General features: G+C 38.0%; 1 protein-coding gene across 2 annotated transcripts in view; it reads left to right on the top strand.

Annotated features, from left to right (window-relative positions):
- Nucleotides 1-437: 437 nt before the first annotated feature.
- The window catches only part of agfg2 (ArfGAP with FG repeats 2), a 15997-nt gene continuing 3805 nt past the window's right edge, over nucleotides 438-12629 (top strand). The window contains exons 1-11 of one of the 2 annotated variants that reach the window (XM_084405960.1): nucleotides 438-1236; nucleotides 1738-1831; nucleotides 5235-5350; nucleotides 5447-5594; nucleotides 6750-6876; nucleotides 7078-7182; nucleotides 7900-7932; nucleotides 9071-9259; nucleotides 9757-9841; nucleotides 9978-10024; nucleotides 12388-12471. In XM_084405960.1, the coding sequence (XP_084262086.1) occupies nucleotides 1070-1236; nucleotides 1738-1831; nucleotides 5235-5350; nucleotides 5447-5594; nucleotides 6750-6876; nucleotides 7078-7182; nucleotides 7900-7932; nucleotides 9071-9259; nucleotides 9757-9841; nucleotides 9978-10024; nucleotides 12388-12471 (1195 nt within the window). In that variant the 5' untranslated portion in view covers nucleotides 438-1069. The remainder of the gene's footprint in view (nucleotides 1237-1737; nucleotides 1832-5234; nucleotides 5351-5446; nucleotides 5595-6749; nucleotides 6877-7077; nucleotides 7183-7899; nucleotides 7933-9070; nucleotides 9260-9756; nucleotides 9842-9977; nucleotides 10025-12387; nucleotides 12472-12629) is intronic. The other variant, XM_084405961.1, reaches the window with a different exon arrangement.

Below are 12629 nucleotides of genomic sequence, written 5' to 3'. Positions count from 1 at the left end.
TGGCTTGAGGGAGAGTAAATTATGGGATATAATTTTCATTTTTGGGTGAACTAACCCTTTTTATTGAAGCTAAAGTGGATGTTTGGAGAAGCTGTGACCTCTGCTGGTTGCTAGTTGCCACTTCATGACACGCATCGTGTGTTTTCACCATGGTTTTTACTCCCAGTCACTGCAAGACCAGGAACCAGGCCAACATTACATCAGTGTAACTGCTGAGATGTCTCCGTTAATGTGATTTGACTCAGGAATGTGTCAACAGGACGGAGGACGCACTCACTTAAAACTCGTCAAGTGTGCTATTTGTTTTAGTCGTGGTCCATGAGGAAAACTGTGTGCTTCATCATGCAAAGAGTTAATAAACACACGGAGGACAGCGATTTTGATTTCAAACGTCATAGAGGGGCGTGATACAAAAATGAGAAAAAAAAAAAAAACCTACTCGCGTCCAAGATAAAAATCTCACGTTGCTGGGTAACACTGGAAATAAATAAGCACAAAATAATGACCACACAGCCATCACAAACTAAATATTGTTAAGCAGATTAGTCCCTACTTATCCCGCGCGCATTATTCGCTTTCCAGAGGCATGTAGTACTCAGTTGCCTCCGTCCTCCTCCTCTAGGTTTCTGTTCGCAGTCTCCCCCAGAATCCCTGGAAGGAAATACGGGTGCGCAACAGCAGAGACTGCGCGGTTTGATACGGTGCGAGCGGAGAGAATCAGCTGAGCGAAGAAAAGCAATGACAAGAATCGGGATTTTCTCCGCGCCCAGAGGAGAAAACCGCAGGAATGAATAAATAAACAGGGCGGTTGTAAAACTCCCGTCCAGTCGTGACCACGAGAGACTACGCATGTAAAGATTCTGTTCATGCCTAAGCAATTCATCAGCGCGTGAGAAGAAGACGACCAGCCGCTTATTCGCGTTCAGTATGCGCGCGTGAGAAACACTACGGCGGCGGGGGGATTAAAGTGCGACGGTGGGCAACAGTGAAAAGAAAACGGCTCCCCCGTTACCATCTTGAGGGCCAGGGGGTGTGTGTGTGTGCGCGACTACAGGGCTCCAGAAGAAGCATGTCGAACAGAAAGCACCGGGACAACCAGGAGATATGCGCGCGCAAGGTTCGCGAGCTCGCCCAGGCGGGAGTCAACAAACACTGCTTCGAGTGCAACCAACCCGGGGTGACTTACATCGACATCACCGTGGGCTGCTTCGTGTGCACCTCATGCTCTGGAATGCTGTGAGTGAAAACATGCAACTGCATGCGATTATGTCAAGAATTTCATTAGTAGCATTCACCAAACTCTGTAGCTACAATGCAGCGCGAGTCTGGTTGTGTTTACATTCGAGATATTCGGTATTTACTACTACTTTGTCGTTTTCAGGCGTGTCCCAGACAGTTTCGCTTGTGTTACGTATCATTTCGTCATGATTTCAGGTTTGGCATTAATATAAGAGTGTTTTTTTTGCATGTCAGCAAAGGAATTGTGTGATTTTTCCCCCCTTCAATTTGCACTTCACTTACGAACCAGTTTCCTCACCAGCACTGATGAAAGATACGCAGCCCTCTTCCTTCACTGTTTTGTAATTTATTGCTGCAAGAGATTTCTTGCAGCTTACTATCGTTATCACAGCCCTGCCACATCCCGCACCATTTATCTCACACGTTTCTGCTATTTCGATTAAAAATGAATGCGAACCCGTTGAACGTTTCATTGCTTGGGGTTTGTTTCTGTTTCAGGAGAGGGCTCAACCCACCCCATAGAGTTAAGTCTATTTCCATGACAACCTTCTCCCAACAGGAAGTGGAGTTTTTGCAAAACCACGGTAACGAGGTGAGTGGCAGGTCTACTAGTACATAAGCGATTCTGTGAAACCACTTGCTTTTAAGGCTCTTAGGCTGAAATAGAATTTTCTTCTTGTGCAAAATTCTTCCCCCCTTGGACCCAAAAGCGAATAAAGGGTACGCTATTTGGTGCCTGATTAAAATGTTGCATGCTAATAGTATGTATCACATTATATAATACATTATTCACAGACTTCCTTGGATTTCCAAAGTTACTAGCCACTCAGCATTTTCACTGGCCACAATTCTGACATCGATACAATGGGGGAAAACTGCCCTATAGATATTTTTTATATTATCTCATAATTTAGCAGCAGGTATATTAGGCTGCTGTCACTTTAAGACCTTACACACGGATCCATTATACTGTTACACATGCGTTTTCTTTCTCAACTGTTGACGTTCACTTAAAACATTACTGACTGGGTTTACGTGAATACTCACCAAGACCGGCAATTTGACATTATTTTGTGTGTATTTGAGTGTATAAGCGCAATAAGCAGCGAAAAATAACTAAATTTAGTGCTAAGAGGCGGCTTTATGCACGCACACTTTGGGTGTGAGCACAAAATCTGCGTAAAGTAATGAAAATATGTGCAATAAGCACAATCCCACGCCGTAATTCAAGCCCTGTAACACCAACAATATTCATCCAGAGCAAATGAAACGAGTGAGTGAGGAGAGGCGGGTTTGTGTGTAACTCGCTGTCGGAGAGATGAGAGAGCGAGAAAGCGCAGCTGGTATTGTGTTTCTATTCTGTGGAAAATGAGCATTGTTTCAGATATTTCAGTATCGATATCGTAAAAGCAATATTTTTTGACAACGATACATTGCACTTAGTCTATTAATTCAGATATTTCAAAATTCAGCCTGCCAAAATGGCTAGTAGGAGTGACGGGTGTTAATGTCAAGCCCTGTTCATAATAATAAAGGGTTACTTTTGAATGGAGATCAATGGGGAAACATGCTTTTTGCCATCATAATGGTAAAAATTCCTGACCCCTGAAATAAACCGTGACCCAAAGCTCAAAGTAAACGTAACACAGTCCTGCTACCCATGCGAAGAGGGCGTGCATAGGAGTCTTAAAGGGGTCATATAATGGTACATGCACTTTTACAAGTTGATTGTACTGAAATGTGTGTTGGCAGTGCCTGTACACAACCATCATATAATGATAAAAATCCATCCAGTGTTTTTTTTTAATCTTCCTATGTTTTCCCCTCTCTCAAATCAAGCCGTTTGATTTTGTGACGCCCCCCCCACGATTGTTGACTGACAGCAGCGTTTCAACACAGACCCGCCCTCGCTCGTGAGCGAGCTGTCAATCATAGTCCGCACGGTCATTGTTGATACGCTGGAGCACTGTCTATGAGCAGAATGGCGTCTAAGCGATTGTGGTGTTCTGTTCTCGGGTGTAATAAGGAACACAGCAGTCATTTTGATGTTCCTAAATCCGAATCGCTGAAGACGCAGTGGCTGAGTTTGTTTTCGAAGGGAATATTCCCCACGATCAACGTCAATGCTTTCATGTTTGCGCGAATCATTTCACACACCAGACTGCTTTACAAACGAGGCTCAGTAATGTTATAAAGCTAAGAAGCTGCTCCTGAAAAAAGGATCGGTACCAACTATTCGTGTTCCTGCTGCACCTCCAGAAGAGGAAGTGAGTGTAACGTTTTATTAACCTTTATATTAATCTTTATATTAATCTTTGCAAATCGCTTGCTGCACGCTTCACGATGAATGCGGCTGTTTACACTCACGGTACATTACGGCATGTTTTCTATGTACGACGTTCTCAATATAGTTCATAATCCCACGTTTATAATGAACAACGCGTTATGGTTATTGTGTTATTGTGTACGCACAGAACAGAGGGGCGGGGTGAGCAAAGCTCATTATCATTTAAAGACACATGCACTTAAACGGCGTGCTGAAAACCGAGCTGTTTTTGACCAGGTAAAATTAGTGTTTTCTCACAATACTAAAGAGAATTTTTAATTAAAGTATATTACAGACTTTTAATTTAGACCCTAAAGAATCATATTAGCTTGTACAAAAATGGCATTATATGACCCCTTTAAAGGAAAAAAGGTCAGAAAGAGCACAAACAATTTTGGTTCAACATTGAAGAAGGAAAAAATGATGGTAAATGATTTAAATAAGGATACAGGCCTATACACTCACTGGCCACTTTATTAGGTACACCTTGCTAGTACCGGGTTGTACGCCCTTTTGCCTTCAGAACCGCCTTAATTCTTGCCTTAATATATTGTTAAAATTGAATAACAGTGATAGCAAAAATAGAATAAAAACAGCAAACCTTGAACATATTAAAAGAAATATATTATATCCAGTTATTTACCTATCAACAACCTTATGTGCAACATAACGTGAATTCTATTAATAGAAAATACCACATGTGTAATGGATACACTTATGCAGTTTATTTCTGGCTTTATTTCTTGTGTGTGTGTATGTCAAAACTACCTATTCCATCTGTGGAAATGATAGACTAAAAAATACAAAAAAAAAATACAAAAGCAGTTTGACTTGGTTGGTAGTGCTTTGAGAAAATGTTAGATAGTTAGATACCAAGAGCTTGTGTTAAGCTGGTGTGTGGGCATAATATATAGTTTTAATAAATAGTTTTTTAGTTCGTAATATACTGCGTTTTTCCCATGAGTGTGTGACTGAACTTGCCTTTCTGGTAAGCAAATCTGAATGGGGTTCAAGTACAGACGCTGCTCTTTCACTCCCCAACCAACACACACATACTCACATTCACACCCACAATTGGCACTACAGGATTCTTGCTCATTGCAGTTGAAGCCAAATGAATGCTCTGAGGGTGGGCGCCATGCTTGTGTAACACTGGCAAAAAATTCTTCTGACTCATTCCTTCTCTCCCCTGTCAGTAAAGTGTGTTGAGTATGAGAATGAACAGACTGGCATAGCTAATATCAATGCTAGTGATGACATTAAAGTGAACGACAAATGAAAACTACACGGCTAAATAGCCACTAATCCACAATTAACATTGTGTAACTGAGCCTGCTAATTTGCACCGAAGCTCATTCAAGTTCATGAGCCACAGTCTAATTTTATTGAAATACCTCAGACACATCATGTACAGCACACACTTTCCTTATAATGCAACAAATTATTTCTGTTGTTGTTAAACATGCTTACATTAACTATTAATGTTCAGTAATAATAAAGCTTTTAAGTTAATTGCAAACACAACCCCAAAGACGCAAAATGCTTTCTAAATGATGGTGCACAACATCTCCTTTGAGAAAGTACTCTATGCAATATGAAGATTAGCCTGTAACAGTTGATGAGGCTTAAAAGGGTGATTAACTGTGTTCTTGGTTTATGGGGTTGTTAGGTTGGAAGGAGGACCTGGCTCTGCACTTTTGACCCCAAAACAGACGGCTGTTTTGATGCACGTGACACACAGAAGCTGAAAGAGTTCTTGCAGGACAAATATGAGAGGAAGAAATGGTGAGGGTGGTCTCAGTTTGGACCAAACGAAATGATTAAGACATGCACCGAATGGATTGTGTGTAGATGAAAGTTAAAGAGTGTCTGTTTTTCCAGGCATTTCTCTAAAAGCAAGATGCGCAGGGATGTGGAGTCCCCGTGGGGTCCGGGGGTTCAGGCTGTTCCAGCGCCACACGGGCCCGCTCAGAACCAGCCTCCGCCGGGACATCCTCTGAACCCCACGGCCCGGCCCACTCGCACACTGGTGAGGAACAAAAGAGATTTGAAGAGCGATAGAGAAACAACAAAAAATGTCAAAACTGTCTTGATGAATGCTTATTTATTTTGCATATTGGTTTTATTAGTGTTATTATCATTACTTCCTACGTTTTTGTTCTACTTGTCACATAATAATAATAATAACAATAATTTTTTATTTATGTCACATAATAATAGTAATAACAATAAAAAAAGTTATTTATCAGTCACATAATAATAATCATTATTATTATTAGACTTATAGTTGTAATCCTAATAAAATTAATCCCTTGATGTAAATTCTTAATAAATTAATATTATTATTTTAATAATCCCTTGATCTAATTTCTCAATAATATTATTATTATTTGACTGATAATAGTAATAATAAAATTAATCGCTTGATGTAATTTCTTTAATAATCCCTTGATGTAATTTCTCAATATTAATAATAATAATTATTATTATTATTATCTGACTGATATTAGTAATAATAATATAATGTATCCCTTGATGTAATTTCCTAATAATAATTATTATTATTATTATTATTATTTGACTGAAAATAGTATTATCAATCTCTTGATGTGATTTCTTCTTATTATTATTAATTATTATTATTATATTATTACAAATGAAAATGACATCAAAGGATTTTAGGAGGAAAATAGAGCATAATAGGCTTAGTGTCAGTGAAGAAGTTTGAAAGCTGTAATTTATCATCTTTAAAGAACTAAATTATTATTATTATTACTATTATTATTAGTAGTAGTGATATAAATGAAAATGACATCAAATGATTGTAGAAGTAAAATAGAGTATACAAACAGGCCTAGTGTCAGTGAAGTTTTAAAAGTATTTCGCTTAAATCAACACAATTAGTAGTAGTATTATTAAAATAAATGGAAGAGAAAATACATCAAAAGCTCTTAGAAGGAAAATAAATCGAGAATATAAATAGGCTTAGTATCAGTGAAGTATTAAAGCTGTAATTTCACTGTTATGAGCTCAGGCCTGATGAACTGGAGGACTGTTTGAGAGCAAAAGAGGGTTTTGGTTCAAGCTTTCATCTCTGATCTGAAAACCGCCCCAAAAATGTGTCGCATCGAGGGTGGTGATCTGATTTTTCAATGCGTGTGTGTGTGTGTGTGTATTCCCACAGTCCCAGTCCCAGTCCCAGTTGTCAATATGGGACAGAGCTCCTGCGGTCTCTCCGGCTGATAGCCGTACTGAAGTGTTCACTGCCAGACCGACTCGCTCACAGAGCTTCAGAGATCATCCCATTAAAGGTACAGCCTTCAAACACTCCTTACCTCAATCTGTTTTTCTTCTCCCTTTCCTTTCCCCTCCGTCTGTCTGGTCTCTCCTGATTAACTACACAGACGTACTGTACCGTGAGTCATCATTAGACTGTGGTTTAGTCTTTAAATGTTTTACTTTTCTCTCTTCCTCTTCTCTCCTTTCTGTCTGTTTCTCTCTTTCTGTCTAAGACACATTGTTAAGTGGCGTGGAGAGACAGAGGCCGGGAATCATTTCTTCGGGAATGGGACCCCAGAATCATCCCTCCTCCTTTCCAGCCCTTCCACGTCCTTCAGGTACACACACACACACACACACACATATTGTGCCCGTCACATAAAATACATTTCTATGACGTATAAAGTGGGGTCCAAAAGTCCACGTTGAAAATCGGGGGTTTCTTTTTGTTTAATCCTGGAAATAAAGTTTTTTATGAAATATTTAAAACAAAGAAGTTAGTAAATTTAATAGGATGTAAATTTAATAGTAGTATATTTAAAGGTGTACTATAATTTTTTTTTTTTTTTTACAAAATTTTACTTAAATGTATCATAAAATGATAGTGCTGGGCATCCAAAATAAAATTTTGTGTTTACATAACATATGTGTGTGTACTATGTAATTATTTTTGTATATATAAATCCACACACATGCATGTATATATTTAAGAAAGATTTGTTATTTATAAAATATTTATATTTATATATTATATAAATGATGTATAGATAAATATACAGTATATACATGCAAATATTTCTTAAATATATACATGCATATGTGTATTTATATATACAAAAATAATTATACACATATATTATGTAAACACAAACTTTGATTTCGGATGCCCAGCACTATAAAATTAGCATTAAAATGTTTTTTAAATGGAAAACAGAAGCATTTTAATTTGGATTCACAAAATGTTGGATCCCATGTTATATCAAAATTTCTGCATTTTTAAAAAAAACGATTCACTATTAAGCCATAACAGTTTCAATTTATCTTTTATTTCACAGCGAGTAGCACTTTCAAAAACAGCTTTACTTTAGGTAAGTCGCATAACCGATATATGTGATTGTGCACTGCAGACACTTCAGCTGTACCTCAGACCATCTCGCTGGATTGCTGAGTGAGCCAGCCATGACAGGCAGAAAAAAAAAAAGTGCAATAATAAAATGCAGATATAATGTTTGTGTGTGTGTGAGGGCCGTGAGTGTGTCAGAGAGAGAGAAGCAGAGGAAAAGCTTGACAGTATGCAGACTTGAACCCCCATGGAATCACGCTGTTAACAATAAACCAGTGATCAAGATCAAATGACCAAGCTAGACTTAGTGCAGGATAAGCACTATTCAGTATGTTTGAGTGTTATATTAGCCAGTGCATCCAAATTGAAATGATTTTTAATGTAATTTAATGTAAAAAAAAATCACAATTTTGAGATGTTTCTGGCTGCGGTGGCTTCAGACGGAGCCTCTAGATTCCAGCAGTGCCGTGTTAAAGTCACAGAGCGATACTGAATGTGTCCTGCACACACACATCACAGCTCTGCCGGGTCAAGGAGACACAATCTGCTCTTTGATAATGAAAATGGCACAGGCTTTAAAGTAAAGGTATATTTAGAAAAGCGCTCGTGGCACGTCTGTGCTCACGCGTGAAAGAGTGTGTAGAATTATTTGTAGAATACACTGGAATACCAATAAAGGATATTGTATGGAATTTGATTTTAGTCATTTCAAGTATGGGAGAATATTTGTGTTTCTATACTATTGCTTCATGTGTCTTCCTGCATGGTTGTTTAGGAAATGAAAAGCTACGCACTCCATCAATTAGAGTTAGAAGAGCTGTTGCCAAACATATAACATGCTAGAAACATAATAATCACTGTAAAAATGATCCAATCATAGACTCTTAAGCATTTGCCTGTGTAAATCCAAACGGCGACTTCTTTATGTTGCCTGGGCAGTGTATTTTATATTTTGAATTAGCTTTTATTTCTATATTTTCATTGTGGTTAACATTTTAGTCATGCTAATATTTCTATTTAGCCTACATTTATTTCAGTTTTAGTCTGTTTAGTACTTCAACTTTAGCTTTATTTCAATGAAGACGATCTTTAGATATCAATAGCAACTCTGATTGGAAAAGCATTGAGAGCGTAATCACTGACAGCCTCTCTGATTGGTTTAGGTCGCACTCTGTCAACTGGGGGAGGAGCTGCGTTCAGAGCCTTCCCTAAATCTATGAGTTTGGATTTTGGGGGTCTGAGCCACGCCCACAACACGCTCAGTTCTGTTGCTCCGCCCCCTGTCACTCAGGATAAGTATGCAGTCTTATCACAGCTTGATAAAGTGTTCACAGACAACACACCTGTCACAGGTAGGTTATGGGGATATCTATTAAGCTAGTTGATAAAGATCTCAAAATAATATAAAACTTTGGTGCATTTCTGCTTGCATGGTTGAAATCTACATACGTGTCTCTGCACCACAAAATCAGTCACATGGGTACATTTTTTGAAATTGAGATTTATACATCATCTGAAAGCTGAATAAATAAGCTTTCCATTGATATTGATGTATGGTTTGCTAGGATAGGACCATATTTGGCCGAGATACTTTAAAGGTCTCCATTTATGTTCGCGATTGTGCTGCATTCACTCACAAAAAGTGAAGGTAGGAAATGTACAAAATATCTTCATGGAACATGATCTTTATTTAATATCCTAATGACTTTTGCTGTTAAAGAAAAATCTATTATTTTGACCCTTACAATGTATGCGTCTGCCACTTGGCTATTGCCACAAATACTGTGACTGGTTTTGTGATCCAGGGTCACATGTTATAGCTTTGACAAGCCCTTTTACACTTTTGTAGCCATTACAACAGCTCCCTCTGATGGACCGCCTCAGTATAGCACCCTCTTTGGGAACCGGCTGTCCTCAAGTTCCACGCCTGCAAGGTAAAACTTAATATAAAAAATTCCTATTAGTTACACACATCAGTCCAAACTAAATAGAGCGATTTTCCAACCCACATTACTGTGCATTTTTGTTGTTGTTGAGGTTTCCCTAAATCTCCTGTGCTCTCTTCTTCAGCTCCCCAGGTGTTCCCGAGGCCACCTCCGGATCTCAAACGTTTGCAAGTGAGCAATTCACAGCAGTGTTATGTAGTTTATTTAGTTAACCCATCCAGAACTGATTCTGAACTACAATAGAAATGGCTTTTGGCTTTGACTTGGGTTTTAAAGCAGTTATTTGTGAGTAAACAAGTAATAATAAAGTATTATTTTTTTAAATATACATTGATCCGTGACAATCCCGTGTGTTTAAACAGAACCTCAGCTGTCATTATACAGTAACTTGGGTAGATTACTTACAAATTGTAGTCCAAATGTAAGGGGATTTACAGTCAAAGACCCAGAACACCAGATATGATGAATGAAGACCCGGAGTCAGAATTATAATAAATTGAAAGAAAAGATTGACTGAAGATAGTTTGCAGTTTAATCAGCAGAAGTTCAGCTTCAAGACTCACACACAGGAGTTCGTAGGCCGCTCTTTTACAGTTACAAAGATCACAGCCACACACACACACACACACACACACACACACACACACACACACACACACACAGCAGTTAAACCCTTCACCAAGGTCTAAGCTATGTCCTTGCTTCAGGTTGAATGATTCTGATTGGCTAAGAAACAGATAAATATAGTAATTTTCCCACTCATATACAGATAGACTGAAGCATATCTCCATCGATTGGGCGGCTGACACTCAGACCCTGAAGTCAGGCACGTCGTGACCTTCCAGGTCGCAGATTTGGGATGCTGGGCGCCAACATGTCTCGAACAACAACTCAATCAAGTCAATCTCCCATAATGCCAGTGGTTCCTTAACCTGTAACCAAGAAGACTAACACACACACACCGACACACAGCTTTTCCAAGGCTGGATTTGGCCAGGCTCTAACTATAAACAGGAGAGTCCTCTCAAAACATCAAGATAACACGTTCTTTCTCTGAAGGAGAGCTACACTTTAGTCTAACTGGAAAGTAAGGCTTTAACTGAGAAAGGTTCTCTTAAACTATAGACTTCAATGACCCCTGTGACCTATAGTCGAAAAACAGATGCATTGTATGAAGACCTTTCTTAACAAAACAAAACATCTTTCCATATTTCATTTCTGGAAGCCGGGCTAAATGAGCAAAGCACTGTCACTGCATTCAGATATCAAATACAGACATTAGAGAATACATGAAAAGAACATTTCAGTGATCACACTGGTAACTTATAACAAAGTAAAATCTCACAAGCCTAGAGAAGTCATTCAACTAGAGGAAAAATATTGCTGAATACCTTGATTATAATCACTCATTACATATACATTGAAGCAGCAGTTTATTCCCAAATCCACACTCTTCACTAATGTCATGACAAAAAATGTAGATAGTAACGACAAGGTAATATAATCCGACTACTTTTAGATTAATTACCTGACTCGTTTATCACATTTGATTTGCATAGGATAATCTCGTACCATATTTATCTAAAATAAAAATACAAAAAGAAAGAAAATATATTCCATTCTTTGTTATCGACAACATGAAGTGCATTAAATATTATATTACGTCAGGGTTTGTCACACTGGGGTTTGTGATGGAACTGCAGGGGGTTTGTGAGTTTAATGAAACGCTATTAAATAAATCATAAAATTTTGATTAACTATCTGAAAACTATTAACCATTCTGAAAAACTATCTAAATAAAACACTTACTAAAATGAAATATATTTTATTTGTTTACCTGCATGTCATTTGACCATTAACCAACATCAGAGAACTGTGAAATTAATTTAATTATTTATTGTTATTATTATCATTGACTCAATTTTATTAAAATCTCAGGGTTTACTTCAAGTAAATCTATTTTATCAAATACATTCAGCTGGCAAAATATTTGGGGAATCCCTGCATTGCATGTACATATGAAATTAATTTGTATGTTTTAATGTGTTTGAAAGACAAAAGCCTTCCAAAGACAGTAATACATGGTTAAATGACTCACTAAATGATAATTAAAATAATAATCAATGTGTTAATCTAGTGGCTGGTCTGTGTGTGCAATTCCACAAGCCTGGAAGACTTTCTGAACGTATATATAAGCAATAGGCTTTTTTAGAAAGGAAAATGTAAAATATAACATGAATAATGAATAATTTACTGACATTGTGAGAATAACCTGTAATTATGTAATCAATCAAATCTCATTGGAATCTCATTACGTAATCCAGATTACATGTAATCAGTTACTACCCGGTCCCAGCACCGCTTGTGTGTTGACGATCTTACAGCATGACCTCAGAAAGTCTCTGAGATGGAAACATCTGTAAATTCACAATAATTAAGCCAAAACAGGGGTAGATCCAAAGTGCAGTTCATGGTAATGAGAGACTTTCTGCTGTGTGTGACTCATAACCACACTTTTTCTCTCTCTGATTCAGATTTCCCAAACCCCTTCAACTCTACAGCGAGTTGCACCCAGTCTGTCCTGTCTCCCAGTAACCCCTTCAAAAGCACAGCCTCAGGTAAGAGATGTGTGTGTGTGTGTGTGTGTGTTCCCATGCCTACTTCATGCTTTGGCTTTTGGAAAACAGCAAGACTGCAATTCAGTATAATTGCATTTTGGGGGAAAAAATGAGCTAGGATTAGATTTTTACCTTTAATATATCAATAAAATACCTTT

This window comes from Rutilus rutilus (assembly GCF_951802725.1).
Source record: "Rutilus rutilus genome assembly, chromosome: 3".
NCBI classification, from domain to species: domain Eukaryota; kingdom Metazoa; phylum Chordata; class Actinopteri; order Cypriniformes; family Leuciscidae; genus Rutilus; species Rutilus rutilus.
Note: the sequence above shows the minus strand (reverse complement) of the source record. Positions and strands in the feature narration are given on the sequence as shown.